At 48.5% G+C, this 18,972-nt stretch overlaps 3 protein-coding genes across 7 annotated transcripts; 2 read left to right on the top strand and 1 right to left on the bottom strand.

The window, feature by feature from the left end:
* Nucleotides 1–5,690: 5,690 nt before the first annotated feature.
* tmem42b (transmembrane protein 42b) lies at nucleotides 5,691–8,372 on the top strand. Its single transcript, XM_086177813.1, has 3 exons — nucleotides 5,691–5,956; nucleotides 6,812–6,958; nucleotides 7,045–8,372. The coding sequence occupies exons 1-3, from the start codon at nucleotides 5,780–5,782 to the stop codon at nucleotides 7,177–7,179; spliced, it is 459 nt and encodes a 152-aa protein (XP_086033939.1). The 5' UTR covers nucleotides 5,691–5,779; the 3' UTR covers nucleotides 7,180–8,372.
* A 207-nt stretch (nucleotides 8,373–8,579) lies between these two features.
* Nucleotides 8,580–16,127, bottom strand: zdhhc3b (zDHHC palmitoyltransferase 3b). 5 transcript variants are annotated; one of them, XM_086178493.1, is made up of 8 exons: nucleotides 15,692–16,127; nucleotides 15,528–15,592; nucleotides 12,433–12,761; nucleotides 11,937–12,061; nucleotides 10,083–10,179; nucleotides 9,916–9,997; nucleotides 9,487–9,617; nucleotides 8,580–9,404 (listed from the first exon to the last, which is right to left on the bottom strand). In XM_086178493.1, exons 3-8 carry the CDS (start codon nucleotides 12,733–12,735, stop codon nucleotides 9,246–9,248), a joined length of 897 nt encoding a protein of 298 aa, XP_086034619.1. In that variant the 5' UTR covers nucleotides 12,736–12,761; nucleotides 15,528–15,592; nucleotides 15,692–16,127; the 3' UTR covers nucleotides 8,580–9,245. The 5 variants fall into 5 exon arrangements, with proteins under 5 accessions (XP_086034619.1, XP_086034618.1, XP_086034620.1 ...); XM_086178492.1 differs by having other exon boundaries at nucleotides 15,697–16,127; XM_086178494.1 differs by having other exon boundaries at nucleotides 15,528–15,588; nucleotides 15,697–16,127.
* Nucleotides 16,128–16,301: 174 nt separating this feature from the next.
* Nucleotides 16,302–18,954, top strand: exosc7 (exosome component 7). Its single transcript, XM_086178496.1, has 8 exons — nucleotides 16,302–16,687; nucleotides 16,767–16,868; nucleotides 17,078–17,172; nucleotides 17,987–18,152; nucleotides 18,230–18,300; nucleotides 18,373–18,496; nucleotides 18,574–18,729; nucleotides 18,805–18,954. The coding sequence occupies exons 1-8, from the start codon at nucleotides 16,631–16,633 to the stop codon at nucleotides 18,907–18,909; spliced, it is 876 nt and encodes a 291-aa protein (XP_086034622.1). The 5' UTR covers nucleotides 16,302–16,630; the 3' UTR covers nucleotides 18,910–18,954.
* The last annotated feature ends 18 nt before the right edge of the window (nucleotides 18,955–18,972 follow it).

The raw sequence follows: 18,972 nt of genomic DNA, 5'->3' as shown, positions 1-18,972 counted from the left end.
AGAAATCCCTCCGTCTGCAAGAAAACACACTTTCATATTTGGCCGTGAGGGTCCCGTTCAAGGTCACGGCGGGCTGGGCCACGCCCATCACACACACACACACACCTGACCTCTATCTGTGATTTTGTTTGTGCAACCTCAGGAGAACCTGCAGACGTTCTGATCTGGAAAGAGGAGCCCACTCTGGACCTTCTGACCTCACCTGAACCCACACACGCTGGATCAAATTCAGCCGGGTTTCTACTTTGGGTTTTTGGCAAGTTCAGTCTGGACGAGCGACCTGTCCTGACGCTGGACTCACCGAAATGTGTGTGTGTGTGTGTGTGTGTGTGTGTGTGTGTGTGTGTTTTCAACAGCCTGCATTATTCAAAAGATCAGCATCCTCACCAGTATCTACCTAATGGACCGGAAGGGCTATTGACCCCTGGACATGGACATGGTCAGCATTCTGCGTGTGTGTGTGTGTGTGTGTGTGTGTGCAAACACCAGTTAAAAAGCTGAAGAGCTGGACCGTGATCTTCACGGAGTGGGGGACGGGACGGGACGGGACGGGAGTTGAATCCATGCATATTCATTCTGGCAGCGGCGCTTCTCGGAGTTCCTACGTCACTGCATCTCCCGCAGGTTCCCCTGCAGCTCCACCAGCGTTTCACAGAAGCTCTCAGAGCTTCAGGGGTTCATAAAAGCTTCATCAGGACGCCTGACAGGGTTGTTTCCACCCTCCTTCTGCCGCCTCCGGAGATGAACACGAGCAGATCTGAGATCAAGAGAAGATGCTTTTCATTTCCATTTGTGTCGTTAACCTTTTCGTACCTGTCAGACGAGGAAGACGGAGTGAAAGGTCACGGTGAAGATGTTTGGACTAATGAAGCCTGAACATGGAGGAACTGTTCTCAGGCTGATGAAGTCGTGACGGGGCCGAGGAGGAGGAACCTTCGGTGGGAGTTCTTCACCAAGAAGAAGCCCCATTAGCGCTCCGGCTCGACACCATTTTTCACATTTGAATCACGTGTGCAGATGAAGATGAGGAGGTTCTTTTTAGGAGCGAGAAGGAGGTTTCCTGGAGAACGAGTTCATCTGAGGGAAAGCCCGTGCTAGAAGTTCTGGAGATGGTTTGGATATAGAGGGGTGGTGAAGATCTGGGTAGAAGGTTGCTGAGGTTGGAGGTCTAGAATAGGGATTGGCAATAATTTTGGCCGGCATTTCTTATCTCATTTTATGTGCCAACGGGGTGTCATGTAAATTGAACAAAATGAAAATAGCAATTTAAATACATTTTTTGGCATTTTATTTCAACTTTAAAACCCATTCATGATCATATAAATGTACCGACATTATTTTGTATGTAATCATCCATACAAAATTAAACAATAGGAAAAAAACAAGGACGTGATTGGCTGGAAGTGAAGCACCCTGAAAAAGTAGAAGAAGAAGAAGAAGGAGAAGAAGAAGAAGAAGAGGAACAAGAACTTACTTTAGTTTTACTTCTAACTTTCTGGACTCCCGTGGCTGTAGTTCCACGCCCCGCCTGTAGGGGGCGCACTTCAACCCGGAGTAGGTCTGATTCGCAGACCGATGCACGGCACATTAGCGCCCCCTAGCGGTCACATCTGCTACTGCATGAGAAAATAGGGCTACTTCTCGTGTGGATGAATCAAATGAATTAATCAATTAAAATTCAAAGTCAAAATTAAAACATTTTGAAATTATATTAAATATATTACATAAATTATTAATCATAATTAATTAATCATAAAATTATAAATCAAAATTTCATTTGATGACTCCAATGAAACGAACATGTAATAAATACTGTGCTACTGCATTACTTCATACTGCGTTCCTTCAGGAAACATCATAGCGGCCGAGAGGTGAGATTGAGGGTCAAAACTGACCTGCTGGATCAGCTGATCAGTTTCACCGACAGGGTGGGAGTGTGTCTGAAGAACGACCCCCTAAGGGATGCGGCCATGTTTGCATCGTAAAGCGGTTTTCGGACGGAAACGTGTGCTATAAATCCAGATAAAGCCGTTAAAAGTCGGCCTTTCTATTTAACGAAGGCCCATGTGTAACAACGTGATTATTACACTCCCATAAGACCCTTCACTCAGGACTAATGACTCCGCTCTCCGCGCCCAATTAGAAGAAAAATCTCATTTCGGCTCCTCCCGTCTGACAGCTTCTTCTTCTTCGTTCTAAAAAGGTCACATACAGCTACTTCCTACACACACACACACACACACACACCATCTTTTCCACATATGAGATTGTATTTTAAGGTAATGAGGCTCTACAGTGCAGCCAATTAGTACGCTTGGGCTGGAGCATTTGGGGGTGTTATTATATTGCATATTATATTCATATATATATATATATATATATATTAGCATAGGCCATCCTCTGGTCGGGTCTACATTCATAGCAGTGAGAAGGTGCAGGGTCTCCATTGTGATTTGATTTCAAGCCTTCGACCTCCATCGAGATCCTCTAATTGGATCAAATGCGTAATTGACCATCTATAACGCTTGTATTCCACTTGTAGCCATTTTCTATCGTTTCAATTTTACTACCCACTTCTCCTATTACACATTTTTTATTTCTATAACCATCCCTGGCTCAAGGTATTTATTTTATTTCCTTTCATACTTTTATATTCCATTGTATGTATTGCGCATAGTGTTCTATCTATCTATACATACACATATATGTATGTATGTATGCTTCCAGCGTAAGGCACTTCTATTTTATAATCTGTCTTTTAAATTTTACTGTACTTCTGTAATTGATGTACATATGCTACATATATATTCGTATATATTTTTACATACCTTTAACTTTATTTTTATATTTTTGATTTGCATTTCTGTTAACATATTTAAAATATTTAAGATATGTTCTTAAATATATCTTAACTGTTCTTTTCTATATATATATATTTTTATTCTCTATTTTATTCTTTATTTCTGTACATAATTTGATTCTTCCCCACTTGACTCTGTAACAGTAGCTGCTTTCAACGAAAAGCAATTTCCCCCTGAGTGATCAATAAAGTATTCTGATTCTGATGCATATGTCTGCACTATACTTCAACATCACATACTGTACAGTGCAATGAACCCTTTTTTATTTTTCTTAACCCCTTTCTTTCTAGATATTTATCTATTCCATTTGTTATTTATGTTTTATATATATATTCATTTTTATTTAATTTGTTTATATTGGTGGTCTTTCCAACCCAGAGATCCTGCTAACGTTGCTATTTAAGGCTGGGAGCTGCTAGCACGAATTTTTCATTGCAATCTGTGTAATGACAATAAAAGTCTTAAATCCTTGAATTGAATCCTAAATTTGTCCTCAAATGTTGCAGAAGGCACTGTGAAAAATGCATTATTGTTATTTAACCTTTTATTTACATATTCTTTCCCTTACACACTTTTCTACCTCGTAATGCCGCTGTGACAATCCACTCTCCCGGTCGTGGGATCCAATGTCTACCTCAGGGGTGACATAGAAATGTCCGGCCCGTGGGCCAGTACCGGCCCGCCAGTCGGTCCAATCCGGCCTGTGGAATAAATCTACATTTTGAAAAAATACATAAAAATCATGAACTACTTTTTTTTAAATAAAAATGCAGCTTCTATATTGTCTACCAGGGGTGCAGTGTTTTAGTCGGTGTTAGCAACATGGCACAACACTATGTGACCCAGAACAGATGGCAGCAATGCGGCTTCCGGGTCTGTAAATGGCATTTTTACTTATTATGAGAAAGTGACCCACTTTTCTGTTGGTTGTCGTTGTCAAAAAAAGAGAAAAGACCTCCTGCCTGGCAGCTCCAATTCCAGCATCCGTTTACCAATATATTCACTTTCCCTCCTCTGTACATGGCCTGACCATCTCAGTCTGGCTTCTCTGACCTTCTCTCCAAAACCTATCCATCCTGGTCACTCACGAAGACAACCTCAACATCTTCATCTCTGCAACCTCTAGTTCTGCCTCCAGTCTTTTCGCCATTGTCACTGTTTCTAGTCCAAACATCATCGCTGGTCTCACCACTGTCTTGTACACCTTTCCTTTCATTCTGGCCGATAGTCTTCAATCACATAGTACCCCTGACACTTTTCTCCACCCATTCCAGCCTGCTTGAACCCGTCTCCTCACCTTTTTTCCACACTCTCCGTTGCTCTGGACTGTTGACCCCAATTACCTGAAATCCTCCAACTCCTTGATCTCCACTCCCTGTAGCCTCACCGCTCCACCCGAGTTCCCCTCATTCACACACATATATTCTGTCTTGCTGCGACTAACTTTCATTCCTCTCCTTTCCAGATCATATCTCCACCTCTCTAGATGTTCCTCAATCTGTTCCCTGCTCTCGCAACAGATCCCAAACATCATGGTCCATGGGGATTCCTGTCTAACCTCATCTGTCAGCCTGTCCATCACCATTGCGAACAAGAAGGGGCTCAGAGCTGATCCCTGATGGAGTCTCACCTCCACCTTGAACTTCTCTGTTACCCCTACAGCACACCGTACCAGTGTCTCACAGTGAGCATACATGTCCTGCACCAGTCTAACATACTTCTCTGCCACTCCAGACTTCCTCATGCAATACCAGAGCTCCTCTCTTGGCACCCTGTCATATGCTTTTTCGAGGTCTACAAAAACACAATGCAGCTCCCTCTGGCCTTCTCTGTACTTTTCTATTAGCATTCTCAACACAAATACTGCATCTGTAGTACTCTTCCCAGGCATGAAGCCATACTGCTGTTCACAAATGCTGACTTCTGCTCTCAGTCTAGTTTCCACTACTCTTTCCCATAACTTCATTGTATGGCTCATCAACTTTATCCCTCTATAGTTGCCGCAATTGTGCACATGCCCCTTATTCTGAAAAATGGGCACCATCGCAATAACACTTCATGTCCATTCTTCAGGCATCTTCTAACTCTCTTAGATACTGTTGAATAATCTAGTAAGAAACTCTATCACTGCCTCTTCCAAACCCCCACAGGTACATCATCAGAACCAACTGCCTTCCAACTCTTGTTGGGTAGTAATTCAAATTCAGGCTGGTCTAAGTTGAAGCCTGTGAAGAGGAGACTGAGATTGTCGTAAGATTTAACACAGATAAGCGACTATTCTTTTGAGCTGTGCAGAGGCCGAGACTCAATGCGCTCTTTGGAGGCAAGATCCAGAAAATCCCACCGAGTTCCGAGTTCCTTGGCCTTTTATTGTGTGAAAGTGTATTGGTGTTGTTGACAAGATCATATACAGGGGGAGGGTAATTCCTGTTAACATTTAGGGGGGGTAGCTTCCCATTTGCTTTGCAGTCATTTGGCAGACGCTTTTATCCAAAGCGACTTACAGCCGAGGTGCTGGGGATCGAACCCAGGACCTCATGCATGCGCTCTACCACTTAGCAGCAACACCTTTATGCTTATTTGAATTTACTATCATGGAGGTAGCTTCCTTTTTAAGGACGAATGCCATTTGTGCTCACACGTCTGGCTGTCTTCATGTGAGCAGTCGACATAACATAGCTATGAATATAGAGAGAAAACGCAAACACTCTTCAATGCCTTCCTCTGACGCCCGATCCACCTCATCTTCTCGTTAAAGACTACAAGTCCCAGAGTACCTTGCGACTTCCGGGTTGCCTCGCGAGCGCCCCCTCGCGTCCGATCCCGGAAGTGCCGCCTGGCAGGAGCCGGAAAGAGCAGCGTCCGCCGCCGAGTCCGGACGCAGCGGAGCGGGATGAGCCGCGGCCGCCGCCGGCATCATGTTCCCGGGAGTGTTTTACGCGCTGCTGGCGGGCTTCCTCGGTGCCGTGGCGTCGTCCTCCGCCAAGCTGTCGCTGGGAGCGGACTACCTGAAGGGGGTCTGCGAGACGGGGCTCCGGACGTGGGGGGAGCAGCGCCGGTTCCGGCAGGCGGACGAGACCACCGCCTGTGACCGGGTGAGAACGGGACTCCCGTTAATTCATTCATCAATTCGGTGTTTTATTTCTTTAATAATGCAAGGTTACACCCCCCTTCCTCCACACACACACACACCTTGCACCCCACCTCCCTCCACGGTGCGACGCATCTCCGGTTCACTATCGTACCGCATCCGCGACACTGCGGCGGACATATCGCGATATTACCGGGTTTATCGCCCTGTTTGACGACCTTCACGCCGTCGGACAGTGACATCACATGCAAGGGCACCCGTGTGTGTGTGTGTGTGTGTGTGTGTGTGTGTGTGTGTGTGCGTTCACCTTGATTCTACGTCATCGCCTCCAACGAGGTCGATCAATAAATCGATTGTGATCGTTGAACAGATGTTTTGTTTTTTTCCTGTCATGACTTACTAATTGTGACGCCGAGTAATAACAATACATGTAATAACAATAATAATAGCATTAATAATAATAATAATAAACACACGTGCTCGTCAGCCAATTAAAAAAACTGGCTTCAGCAACTCCCCATTTTTTAAATCAGCCAGAGTACATATATGTATATATGTGATAAAAGATAAAATAAAGTAAAATAAAATAACAGCAATCTGAATGTATCGTTAAAAATCAGATGGTAGGATAAAAGAAAAAAAACTTTTTGTGTCCTCAAGCACCAATGAAATTGGTGAAAAACTCTAAAAATCCAATTAATCTACAGCATATATATATATATATATATACACACACACACATATATAATTTTTTTTTTTTTTTTTTCCCAATTTTATGGGCCCCCTCCTGCAGATGTGACGTGGCGTGCACATAGCTTAGCAGAGTGTGTGCGTGTGTGTGTGTGTGTTACTGTTTCAGCTCCACATCCCTCTGCGGCTGCTGTGCGGCGGGCTGCTCTTTACCTGCAACGCTGTGATGTGGACCTTCCTCGCCAAGGCGCTCAGGTACTCCTCCTCCTCTGCCCGAACCACTGTGACCACCACCGCCTCCAACTTCATATCTTCTGTAAGTGCCGGCCTCCTTCCACGCCAATCCTTATCGATGCCAAGATCCAGAACTTACCTGGTGTGTGTGTGTCCCCTCCCCCGGAGGCTTTCCTGGGCCAGCTGATCTTCGGAGAGGCTCAGATAACGCTGTGGTGGGTCGGGATCTCGCTGACGTTCTCCGGCCTCCTGGTGCTGCAGAGGGTCTCCCCGCAGGAGGCGGCCGACAAGAGGGACGAATAGCGGCTCGGGCGTTCCTCCTGGTCTTCGCTCCCCGGCTGACGACGCAATGAAGGGAAAGGAAGGGGGGAGAAGTGAGAAAATCAAAAATACCTGACTGTCCTCGATTTAAGAATGCCCTTGAAAAATGGTACGACCCAAAGCACGAGACCGTTCCTTTAACGCAAAACACACAGCGTGTGTGTGTGTGAGCTCACTCCAAAACCAGGGGTTCCTCTTCTCCTGCATGCTCCAGGTGACACCTCACGTCCGGCCCATATCTCTGCTGTTACAGATGTAGCGCTGACCCCCACACACACACACACACTTCTCAGTAGCTTGAACTTTGACCTCCGGATACAAGCATGTGATTCTACAGGCAGCTGATTTAGTTGTTTCCCATCCTCTCTGCATCTGAGCAGCGCTTACAGCCTGGTGTTTCCATGTCGTACATCACGATAACAGTCCGTCTGCCCCCCCCCGCCGGTTAATATGGACACCCGGCCTCACCGGAAGCCTCCGTCTGCATCCCTGGAGATGTCAGCAAGTGCAATAACAATCATTCTACTTCCATTTAAACTTGTAAACCAGATGCGTGCACGCGGTGGGGCTAGCATGGGAAACTGCAATATGTACAGTTCGTCTGCCGATGTAGGCTGACTAGCATGCTGTCAAACGCTAGCTTATCAGTAGCTGAGATGAAGCGGCGATGTAAACGCGTGCGGCGTCCTTCCAGCCGCCGGCGTGCACGTCTCCTGTCACGAGACGCATTTATTTCTATAAACGTGACGGCACTGATATTGTTACCGCACTGTGGGCGCACACACACACGTCTCCAGACTCAAACACTGTCAATGGGATTTTTACAAATGATGTCCTAGTGACGATGTTGCCATGGCAACACAGCAGGTAGCTAACCGCATATTGTAACAAGGTCGCGTGGAAAGCAGCAGATTCTGACTAACTGCTTCTCCGCCGAGTGCATTTCCCTTCACCTCCACCTCCGTGGTGTTTCTCCTCCTCCAGGGGTTGAAACGACCTCCTCTGCACCAATCAGAGTGCTGCATGTTGACCCAGTTCACGCCTCTGAACCTGAAAGCGCAGCGGCAACCTCATCATTCACACACACACACACACGCTCACATAGAAGAAGTGATACGAGTGTGAATGAACACACTGCTTGCCGAGCAAATAAAGATGTGGTGTGACAAACCCGACTCCTGGCCCCGGCCCGTTTTTCCAACCGGACCCGGAACAGCAACGCATCTTAGTTTAACGGCGATTGTGAACCAGATGTGAATTACTGTGTAATAAGCATGTGTGTGTGTCGGAAACAATAACCTGCTTCTTCAAAACATCCTTCCTTCCAGCGCGCCTTTGGGTGTGAAGAAGTGAGAAGTTAAGCGTCGGAGGCGAGGCCGGCGTGGACTGTGTGCAACTTTATTCCATTCCTCTTTAAAACAAATACAATTTAAAAACAAACAAAGAGTTGAAGAACGCGGCCGACGTCAAATCACATTCATGTCCGGACGCGAGGCGGTGGCGGCGGCAGCGGCGGCGGCGGTGGATGTCACCGCCCAGAGGAGGAGGCGCGTGTGATACCAGGCTCGACGACACGTCCGCGAAAACAAACAAAAAGAACGATAGAAAAGTTTAAAACTCTGCGGGACGATTTCCACCGCTCGCGTCCGTCCGGGAGAGTCCGACGGCGTCTCCTTGACAACGGCGAGACACGCTTCACAGCGAAAGGCTTCCGGAGGTTCGGTCGGTTAGCGGTGAACCCTTGACCTTTGACCCCCCCGTCCCACGAGTCAGGCCGGCTGGCGAAAGGCGCTGCGTCTGAGGAGCTTCGCGTCTTCCCCCTCCGCCTGATTGTCACGTTAAGGCAAAAAGAAGGACTCCTCCTGCTGGAGCAAAGGGAACGGAAGCGGAGGACTTCCCTTGTGGTTCTCTGACAGGAACATCAGTCTGGGTTGGAGGTCACATGATGCAGGTGGGGAAGGGATTTTAAAGAAAAGACGGGAGAAGTAAAATAAATGAGCTTCCGGCCTGGAGGTACTGGTTCTGAGGTGGTCCGTGGTGGTCCGTGGTCACACGATGTACTGGTAGATGTCTCCTTTGCCGTGGTCCGGCGTGGAGAAAGGGCTGAGCCAGGCGATGGAGACGTGGTGGCCGAACACCACCTTCATGTTCATCCATTTGGACTTCTTGGCCCATCGCCTCTCCTCCTTCTTCAGCTGCTCGATGCCCTGCATCGAGTGGGGGGGGGGGGGGGGGGGGTCATCAGCACAGACGGCGTGGACAAACGGACGAACGTGGGTTTTGACTCACCGTCTCGTCGGTGCAGATGGAGTGGACCTGAGTCCCGAACATGACGGCGGTGAAGATCAGGAAGAGGAGGCCCTCGAAGCACAGCAGGATGAGGAGGATGACGGTGGCCGGCGGGGAGAAGTTACTGCACTCTGGCGCGGGAGGGAGTGTGGGAAATCATAGCGTTCAGACGCACGGCGGGCCGTGAACGCACCACCAAATCAACCGTTAGCGCGTGAGAAGCCGCCGGCCAGCAGAGGGCGCCGGCGGGCTCGCCGGGGACTGAACTACAGCCACGAAAATAGGAGAAAACTCGATTCTGGGGTAAAACGTGATCATGGGAAATCCGCTCGATACTCATGGGACTTTTTATTAGCGGTGAAATGTGGCGTGGGTTTCCGCGGTAACAGGCTAGCTCCAGTTAGCATGGAAGGGAGAGGGGTTACTCACTGGTCCAGTCCTCCTCGAAGCAGAAAACAAAATGGAGGGCCACCATGGAGAGCGCGTGGAAGGATATCAACGCGATGTACATCTGAAAAAGAAGAACCGGCGGCTGCCGCGTCACATGGCGCCCGCAGAGCGGCGGCGGCGGCGAGGGCGGGTGCTGAGAGACTCACAGTGAAGAGCACAAAGTACTTCTGGTTGTTCTCCCCGACGCAGTTGTTGACCCAGGGACAGTGGTGGTCCATCTTTTTGATGCAGCGTTTGCAGACACTGAGGACACACACACACACACACACACACACACACAAAGTCCAGTTACTCAGGTTGGCACAGACGAAAGTGATGGATTGTACCTGTCTTAAGAGCCTCAGTCAAGGTGGTTGGTCTGTGTGTGTGTGTGTGTGTGTGTGTGTGTGTGTGTGTGTATGTGTGTGTGTGTGTGTGTGTGTGTGTGAAGGGTATATCTGGCAGGACTGCCTGTGGCTGGTAGACAGCTCCACCGAGGTCTGATGACTCATAATTCACAAAGGCGCCAGGGTGCAAAGTCACACTTGGTCTCCCGCTGTGTTTTGTTGGCAGGGAGTCTACGGGGAAATCTGGATTTGAATAAATAAATGAATAAAAATGGCCCGTGTGTGTGTGTGTGTGTTTTTGGCCGATGTGTGTCGTCAGCCACAAAGAGTGACTCACCCTCTGAAAAGGTATTTATTAAAAAAACAGAAGCCACATAATTCATACCGACTCCATGTTTGTCCCCGGGGGTCCAGTGACTCACTGCCTTCACAAGTCAATTACTGTTTCAGAGGGTGTGTGTGTGTGTGTGTGTGTGTAGGGTCTGGACTTCAAGCCTTGATGTCTGGGAAACCCCTGGGATGCCGAACAGAGACACGTTATAATCACGAGCTGGAGGGACAGCGGGGAGGGTGTGTCATCGTCACATTATCTTCATCTCCGGTTCTCTTTAAATCCTTTGACCGCCACCCATGGGGTGTGTTGACTGTGGAGTGTGTAGCATGTGGTGTGTAGTGCATAGTGTGTAGCTTATGGCATGCAGTGTGTAGCTTGTAGCATGCAGTGCATAGTGTGCAGTGTGAAGTGTGTTGTATGGAGTGTGTAGCATGGAGCGTGTAGTGGGTAGTGTGTAGCGTGCAGCTTGTAGCATATAGCGTGCAGTGTGTAGCATGTATTGAGTTTTATGTAGTGTGGTAGTGGATGGCGTGTAGCATGTAGTATGTATAGTTGAGTGTGGCACGTGTAGAGTGTACTGTGTAACATGTAGCGTGCAGCTTTTAGCATGCAGTGCTGTGTGGAGCTTGTAGTCTGCATTAACTAGTGTGGACCATGTAGCGAGGAGTGTGTAGTGTTTGGCGTGTAGCATGTAGTGTGTTACTTGTAGCATGCAGTGTGTAGCATGTAGTGTGAAGTGTGTTGTGTGCATTCAGTAGTGTGGAGAATGTAGTGAGGAGTGTGTAGCGTGTTTCAGTGTAGTGTGTAGCATGTAGCGTGCGGCTGTCAGCATGTAGTGTGGAGCATGTAGTGAGGAAAATGCAGCTTGTAGATTGTAATGTGCATTAAGTAGTGAGGAGCATGAAGTGAGGAGTGTGTAGTGTTTGGCCTGTAGCATGCAGTGTGCAGCTTGTATCATGCAGTTTGTAACATGTAGTGTGACGTGTGTTGTGTGTAACATGGGGCATGTATTGTGGAGTGTGAAGTGCGTGGCATATAGCGTGCACCTTTTTATGTAGTATGTGGCATGGGGCTTTGAACATGTAGTGCGTAGCATGCAGTGTGCATTTTGTAGCTTGGAGCATGTAGCAAGGAGTGTGTAGCATGGAGAGTGTAGTTTGCAGTGTGTTTTGTGTACGGAGTGTGTAGTGTGTGTGTAGTGTGCAGCTTGTTGACTGTCGTGTGCAGTGTGCTGCGTGGAGTGTGTAGCATGGAGAGGGTAGCGTGCAGTGTGGAGCATACAGTGTGTTGTGTGTATAAGTGTCGTGCTTAGCGTGTGGATTGTGTAGCGTGCTCCGTACCTGCAGTGGTGAGCTCTGTCCGGCTTGATGCTACAGCACTTGGGACACTTGTAGACCACCTGCCCCGGTTTGAGCTGCAGGCTCTCGATAAACTCTTTGGTTGCGTTGCCTTTAGGAACGGCTCCCTGCAGAGGGGGACAATCAGTGAGACGCCATCTTTGTAGTTCTACTTTTTCCACAACGATGGAGGACCGACAAGAACTCAAGTTAAAGGTCGACATCTGCCCGGCCGTCAGACAGCCTTCATCTCTCCTGAGACGTTCACACACAACGTCTGGGCTAAATCAACATCTAAAGCTAAACTGTATCCACTGAACCTCCAGACACTGGAAAAACAAACAGACTTCAGGTGGAATCCAACCTGGACCTTCTTGATGTGAGGAGGAAGCGCTGACCACTCGGCCCCAGACAGACCTTTATCTAGACATTTGCTTTAAGATTTATTTTAAAAAATGCATTTTCTGATCAAAATCAGGCAGAATACTGTGCGACTCACCGGATCCGTGCACATCGCCCTGGCGTGAGAGGCGAGCGCGAGGAAGGCCAGGCTGTTGAAGAGTAGCCCGTTGAAGAGGCTGTAGGCCACGTTCTTGGCGGGCAGCAACATGACGAACACCACCACGAACTCGGCGTAGAAGACCAGCAGCCAGGTGATGACGCCGCACACGATCCCGCAGCCGTCGCGGATGAACCACATGTTGCCGGCGCCGGAGCGAGGCGGGGGCGGGGCGCACTGCTCGGGCCTCAGGTAGCCAGCGTGCCGCTCGATGTCTCTGGTACGCTGAGGGAGGCTCTTCATCCTAGAGGCGAGGCTCCAGCCACATGCTGAGGGGGCCAAGAAAGACGGACAAAACAAAAATCATTGTACATGGAGTAAAAATGGAATCAAAAGGACGGGATTTCAAAATCCGAGCCTTCGTTGATATATCGGGATTTCCCAATCAGTAGATTTCATCTTCCCATGTCTCAATATGTCACATCAGGTCAGTATCTTATTGGATTCAGGGCGTCACTGCCTTGCTAAAGAACACATCCAGCACTAGGAAATGGAACCATTAATATTAGTCATTCAAATATTGTGCCCTCACTCATATCTGTGTGGGAGCCAATCCTAGCAGAATATGGGGTGATGGGTGGGGCTTCAGCTGTCAATCACAAGGCCCACGGGCAAATAAAAAACAAACAAACATGCATTTATTACTTATTATTGCCTTCTAAAAATAATTTTCTGTTTTTTTTTTCATGTTTCAAACTAAAAAGGGTTTTATTTGTATTTCTTATTCTCCCTCCTTCCCACTATTATTTATTATTGTTATGTTTTACTTGAAACTCCTTCGGGATAAATTAAGTTGTTCTTATTCTTATTCATAAAATAATTGTCATTTTTGGACAATAAAGTTTGTGGTTTTTTTTTTTGGCTTAAACTGAGTCTAAATCGATATGGCTCCACATTTAGTTTTGTTTTTTTGAAAAACATGAAAAAAAAACAGACGATTATTCTTAGACGGCAATAATATGTAATGAATGCATGTTTGTTTTTTATTTGCCTGTGGGCCTTGTGATTGACAGCTCAAGCCCCGTCCTTCAGCCCATATTCTGCTGGGATTGGCTCCAACACAGATATGAGTGAGGGCATCGGCAGTAAAGCCAAGAAATGGATGAATGAATGAATGGATCAGGTGAATGTTTACACTCTATGAACATCCATCAGTGTGGGGGAGGCAGCAAAGAGAACAATGCTATTGCTAACAATGTTATCAAGGTCAGCGACGGCCATATTTCTCTACAGCGTTATTCACGAGGCGGCCTTTGGACGCGACCCAGCCTCGAATTGTTTATTCTGCTTAGGACACTATCTGACAGCTTCCTGCGGCAGGAAGCCCGGTGCCCGCCGCCGCCGAGGGCCTTTAGCTCCGCACTCCGTTCCAGACCATCAACAATGAAATAGGAACCAAAACTGGACCTGTTGGGTGAAACTGAGGGCATGACTGGAGGTGGTTTACTGCTTCCGCTGCAGCCCTGGAGAAGCTCATTGTGCAGGGGGTGATGGCTCCAACTCCTCGGAAAGGAGGAACCACCACGGCAGAACTTTTGGACTGAGCTGTTAAAACTATCCAGGCCCTGGGGTTCCTCTACCCAGGATGCTCTGTGGGAGATGTTACCTTATCTGAACGCTCATTTTACTGAACGCCATTCAGAGGAGAGATGTTTTGACTCCTTCAAACAGCTTGTCACGCTCCAGCAGATGGGACGGCTCCCCCAGGGCCCAACGCAAGGCATGCAAGGTGGATGTTCAAAGAACCAGGATGCCAGATGCATGGCAGAGGGTGGAGACTCGCTCTGTACTCGCCCTGTATCTTGAAGCTTCCCAGGAAGATCACCAATCATTCTGACGGTAGAGCGTCATAACATTGGAGATGGTGGCGCCTGATGACAACATCATTAAAATTCTGGATCTCGGTTTCATTTTGGATTCCTTTCCTTCCCCAGGGTGCAGACCTTTAAGCAACGATCGCTAAGCAGCGGATATGTTTCGGGATTGGAGAGCATGATGTGGACACCCTGGAGAAACCTAACTCTCCAGGGGACATTTGGTGCATCATCTGACCTTGAGGAAGTTCTTGGGAAGTCCTTTTCAAGGGGCAGCAAAACACCGCGCTTGCACAGGTTATTGATGACACGGGCTGATGTCAATAAGGATTAACCTCCAGCCTTGCACTTCAGGAGATAACACACTCTAGATATCAGCGCTGCAGTGACAGATTCCTCGGTTGTCCGGGGCAACAGTTGCCTGTCAGACAGGTCCTCTGGTGGAGGTGGCCGGATAGGAGATGCAGATGTGGAGACAAAAGGACGGACCGTACATCTGGCCTCACGTGACTGGACCGCAAGCTTCATGCTTTCGTTCCAAGCCTGGGAAAGACGACGTGTACCTCCCTTTCTTTTTCTTTTCAGGGAAATCAAACCCCATCAGGTGACCCTTTGGGTTGAAAAACCCAGCAACGCCTTCCTCTTACACCTAAACTGAAATACGAAGAGCCGATTTGGGATTGTTTGCGGCACCTTTGCTGATAAAAAGTGAACATTTGCGAAATACTCTCCACTTCACACACGCACATCAATAGTGCCAGCCAGACCATCTGGAACAACTGGAGGTTCAACTCTTGCCCAAGGATGTTAGTATAGGCAGACAGGAGGAGCCAGGAATTGAACCTCACTCATTCTCACGTCATGTCCTAATTTCATCGTCTATCTTTTTATAATATCCAATTTTTCTTTTGTTTTTTTTTTCAAATTCCGTTATCTATTTTTTTGTCCTTGCTGTTGTTATTGTCATTTGTTTCTTCTACTAAACATCTCCTATTTCATAAGGATATTCATTGATATGGTTATTGGTGATAACAAAGTTCCCCAATGCGGCTCAACAAAATATTATCCTATCCTAATTTAAAAGGATGCCCGATCTGAGCAGCAACTGCTCTTGTTACTTGTTAAAAGATTAAGCATTATTTTAGCAAAAATAATAACACCCGGAGCGTCAAAACGCTACGTTTGACCTCTGACCTTTGACCCCAGGGGCCTCGCGCTCACCTGCGGCTCTGAGGTGAAACGAACGCCCAAACCCGGAAATAGGTGTCCCGATGGTGCCAGGCTGTCTGGACGTCCAGGAGTTGGCATAATGATTAAAAATCACAACAAAAGGTCGCTTGAATCGGTTTTGGACCGTGTCGGAGCTCCGGTGGCCCCCGGCTCACCTCACCGCTCGGCTCCTGGTCGTTTCTCTAGTCGCTCCGGGCCATCGAGGGTCCGAACCTCCGGGCTGGGAGGCTCGGCTAGCCCGATCCCGGCTAGCCTCAGCGAGCCGCGGACGGAGACTCTCGGGGCGGCTCCGTAGCTCGGTTTCCGTCTTTCACCCGCTCCCGGTTTGGCCCAGCGGGATTCAACAGCGGGGGCCGGGTAGGGTCTTCTCCGGGGGGGTCCACGGAGCTCAGGCCGCGGTCGGCGGGGAAAAACAGCGGAGAGCCGAGCAGGAAGTCCGGCAGTCGCTCCAGTTGCATCGGGTACAGTGTGCCCCGAATGTTGTCTTGCAAGAGGCGACTTTCCCTTCTTCTCTCGCACAGAGGTCCGACTCGGATCACGTCAAAAAATGTATATATTCGAGTTAATTCAAGGGTTTCGAAAGGGGGATCTCTGGTGGGGATGTTGGTTAGGAAAGCAACCGATTTCTTGAAGTGGCCGCATCTTTACTCGCTTGTCTTTTTTTAAAGAGCCTCTGCAAACGCAAAGAAAGGCAAATTGCATTTTTTAAGCAGCAGCCCCTTCGTAAATGTGCACACCTCATATATTTTTGTCCATGCTCTTCGTCAAAAATGTTTATAGTTTCTTCGTTGGAGGCTGCAGATCAAACCCATACATACCTGGCTGTCTGAAATGAGGGCAAAGAAATACCAAATGCACGGGTGAAAGTTTTTCCAGAGAAAATCAACCAATCAAGATCAATATCCTTTTTGAACTTATTTTAAAATGTCAATAGAATCAATAAGGGTTGTTTAAAATATCGGAGTGAATTTCCTTCATTGCCGTGGCAAACTTGGGTATGTAGCATGCGAGTCGTCTCTCCGCCGAACTTCCCCGTCGCATGTTGATGACGTAGAATAGCTGCGACGCTCAGCACCGCTTGTTTTCAACACGCCATGGCGGCAGTGCAGCTGAGCGAGGCCGAGAAGGTTTACATCTTACACGGAATACGGGTGAGTTCCGGGACGATTCGCGGCTGGCCGTGGGTCGGGACGCCGGGACTAACATATCCGCGTCGGTTGCCGTCGCTAGGATGACCTGCGGGTGGACGGCCGGGGCTGTGAGGACTACAGACACATGGAGATAGAGACCGACGTGGTTTCCAACACGGACGGATCTGCCAAAGTCACGCTGGTAAAACGAAGAATAACCATGTATTATTATATAATGAATGCTATCATTCCTAATAAAATGTATATACTCTCACTTTCCGTATGTAACAGCCACCTTATCGTGGTATCTTCATGTCGACACCTGAGATGATCCATTGATCCTCCTGGTTGGTTTTTAAAGGCGCACCTGCATCATTGCATCATGGACCGGGGTCTTCTCCTCCCTTGCAGGGCCACACTGCGATCCTGGTCGGGGTCAAGGCGGAAATCGGAAAACCACGCCCCCTGGAGCCGGCTGAAGGCTACCTGGAGTTCTTCGTGGATTGGTGAGTGTCAGTCCAATCCAGATACCTGGAGGAAGGATGTCATGGATACACCACTAGAAATACACCAGTTATTATTCCAAAACCTGCCTGAAATGGAAAGCTGATTGTGCCTGAAATGGTGAGGAGCTTCAGGAAGTTCCTGTTTCCCCCCCCAAGAGTCATTCAACATTATGGGGTCCCAGTTTCTGCTTCGTTTCAAATTCTAAACCGACTGGTTTTTGCAATATCTATGAGTATTCATGGATACCGACACCATGTGTACGGCCAGGACCCCTTTGCCTTAGTTTACATAGAGGGGAGAAATCTCGGATGCTTTTGGACATAGCGTTATTCATTTATATTTGTGTCTGTTTTTTTTTTTTTTTTTTAATTGGATTCGCATATCTGTTGTTAATCTGCACGTTGTTTTGCAGAGATCGGCTTCTTTGCTGCATCACATCCTGGACTTGTTAAATATCTGTATCCCAAAAAATTCAATAAAAAACGGGGATGATAGAAAAATAAAAGTTGGCCTTTCTAATGATATGATCCCATAATAATAATATCCAAGTAAACCGTTGAAGTGCTTTGATCGACACGCCACAGGGGGGCAGTGTTGTGCCAACTGTTTCTTCTAAGCTGACAAGCACTTTGCAACTATGGAGTTTTGTTTGAGGACACATGGGTCATGAGTACATACTCAGAGTGTGTGTGTGTGTGTGTGTGTGTGTGTGTGTGTGTGTGTGTGTGTGTGTGTATGCACATGCCAGCCTTGCCCCTTTGCTTCTCACACTGAGCTGCTGCAGACCAACCCCTGTGCTTTCTCCTCCACCAGCTCGGCCAACGCCACCCCTGAGTTTGAAGGCCGAGGGGGCGAGGAGCTGGGGACGGAGCTGAGCAACACTCTCTACAGAGTCTTCAACAACAAGCACAGCGTGGACCTGAGGAGCCTCTGCATCCTGGAAAGGGAGCACTGCTGGGTTCTCTACGTGGACGTTCTGGTGAGGCACGCGTTCAGCCCGGAATTACCTTCTGTCAGCCTGTGATTTAAACCCCTCGCGCCGACGTGTCCTCGCAGCTGCTCCAGTGCGACGGGAACCTCTACGACGCCATGTCGGTCGCCATCAAGGCCGCGCTCTTCAGCACCAAGTGAGTTCCGAACGACACGTATTTGCGCCGGATGTGAAGAACTTGTGGAGTCACCCGGTCGCCCGTCAACAGAATTCCCAAAGTGCACATATCTGCCGACGAGGAGGGCGGGAAGGAAATCGAGCTCTCGGACGACCCCTACGACTGCATGAGACTGGATGTGGAAAACGTGCCTTGCATCGTGACGCTGTGCAAGGTGAGGTACCCGCGATGCGAGGGGAGGGAGGGGCCCGGTCATTCCTCCCCGCTCTGACGTCCGCTGTCTCCGGGCAGGTGGGCCACAGACACGTGGTGGACGCCACCCTGCAGGAGAAGGCCTGCTCCGTGGCCAGCCTCATCATCTCCGTCACACACAAGGGCACCGTGACCTGCGTGAGGAAGGTGGGAGGGGGAAGCCTGGACCCCGAGAGCATCTTTGAGATGACAGAGGTGAGCGGGACTCGTCTAATCCTCGGCGCACCTGGAAATTCATTAATTTACCCGCTGTAACTGCGTCTCCTCCAGGCGGGGAAGCGCGTGGGCAAAGCTCTCCACGCGCCGCTCGTGCAGCTGCTGAAGCAGGAGGAGGCTCTGGGGAGAAAACGGCAGAAGGTGGGCTTCCTGGGTTAGCCGACGCTGCGCTGCACTTTTCACTTTTTCTAATAAAAACCATGAAACGCCCTCGGGTACGTC

This window comes from Fistularia commersonii, chromosome 30 (assembly GCF_037954325.1).
Source record: "Fistularia commersonii isolate RoL2024-O1a breed Wild chromosome 30, RoL_Fcom_v1.0, whole genome shotgun sequence".
Classification (NCBI taxonomy): Eukaryota; Metazoa; Chordata; class Actinopteri; order Syngnathiformes; family Fistulariidae; genus Fistularia; species Fistularia commersonii.
The sequence above is the reverse complement of the archived record's forward strand: the minus strand, read 5'-3'. Positions and strand labels throughout refer to the sequence as shown.

Coding starts and splice junctions, on each gene's coding strand:
- tmem42b (XM_086177813.1), top strand. CDS start 5,780: ATGTTCCCGGGAGTGTTTTACGCGCTGCTGGCGGGCTTCCTCGGTGCC. Junction 5,957..6,811: donor AGACCACCGCCTGTGACCGG/GTGAGAACGGGA, acceptor TTACTGTTTCAG/CTCCACATCCCTCTGCGGCT. Junction 6,959..7,044: donor CCTCCAACTTCATATCTTCT/GTAAGTGCCGGC, acceptor CCTCCCCCGGAG/GCTTTCCTGGGCCAGCTGAT.
- zdhhc3b (XM_086178493.1), bottom strand. CDS start 12,735: ATGAAGAGCCTCCCTCAGCGTACCAGAGACATCGAGCGGCACGCTGGC. Junction 10,180..11,936: donor GACAGAGCTCACCACTGCAG/GTACGGAGCACG, acceptor GTGTGTCCTCAG/TGTCTGCAAACGCTGCATCA. Junction 9,405..9,486: donor CCATCTGCACCGACGAGACG/GTGAGTCAAAAC, acceptor CACTCGATGCAG/GGCATCGAGCAGCTGAAGAA.
- exosc7 (XM_086178496.1), top strand. CDS start 16,631: ATGGCGGCAGTGCAGCTGAGCGAGGCCGAGAAGGTTTACATCTTACAC. Junction 17,173..17,986: donor CTGGAGTTCTTCGTGGATTG/GTGAGTGTCAGT, acceptor CTCCTCCACCAG/CTCGGCCAACGCCACCCCTG. Junction 18,730..18,804: donor GCATCTTTGAGATGACAGAG/GTGAGCGGGACT, acceptor CGTCTCCTCCAG/GCGGGGAAGCGCGTGGGCAA.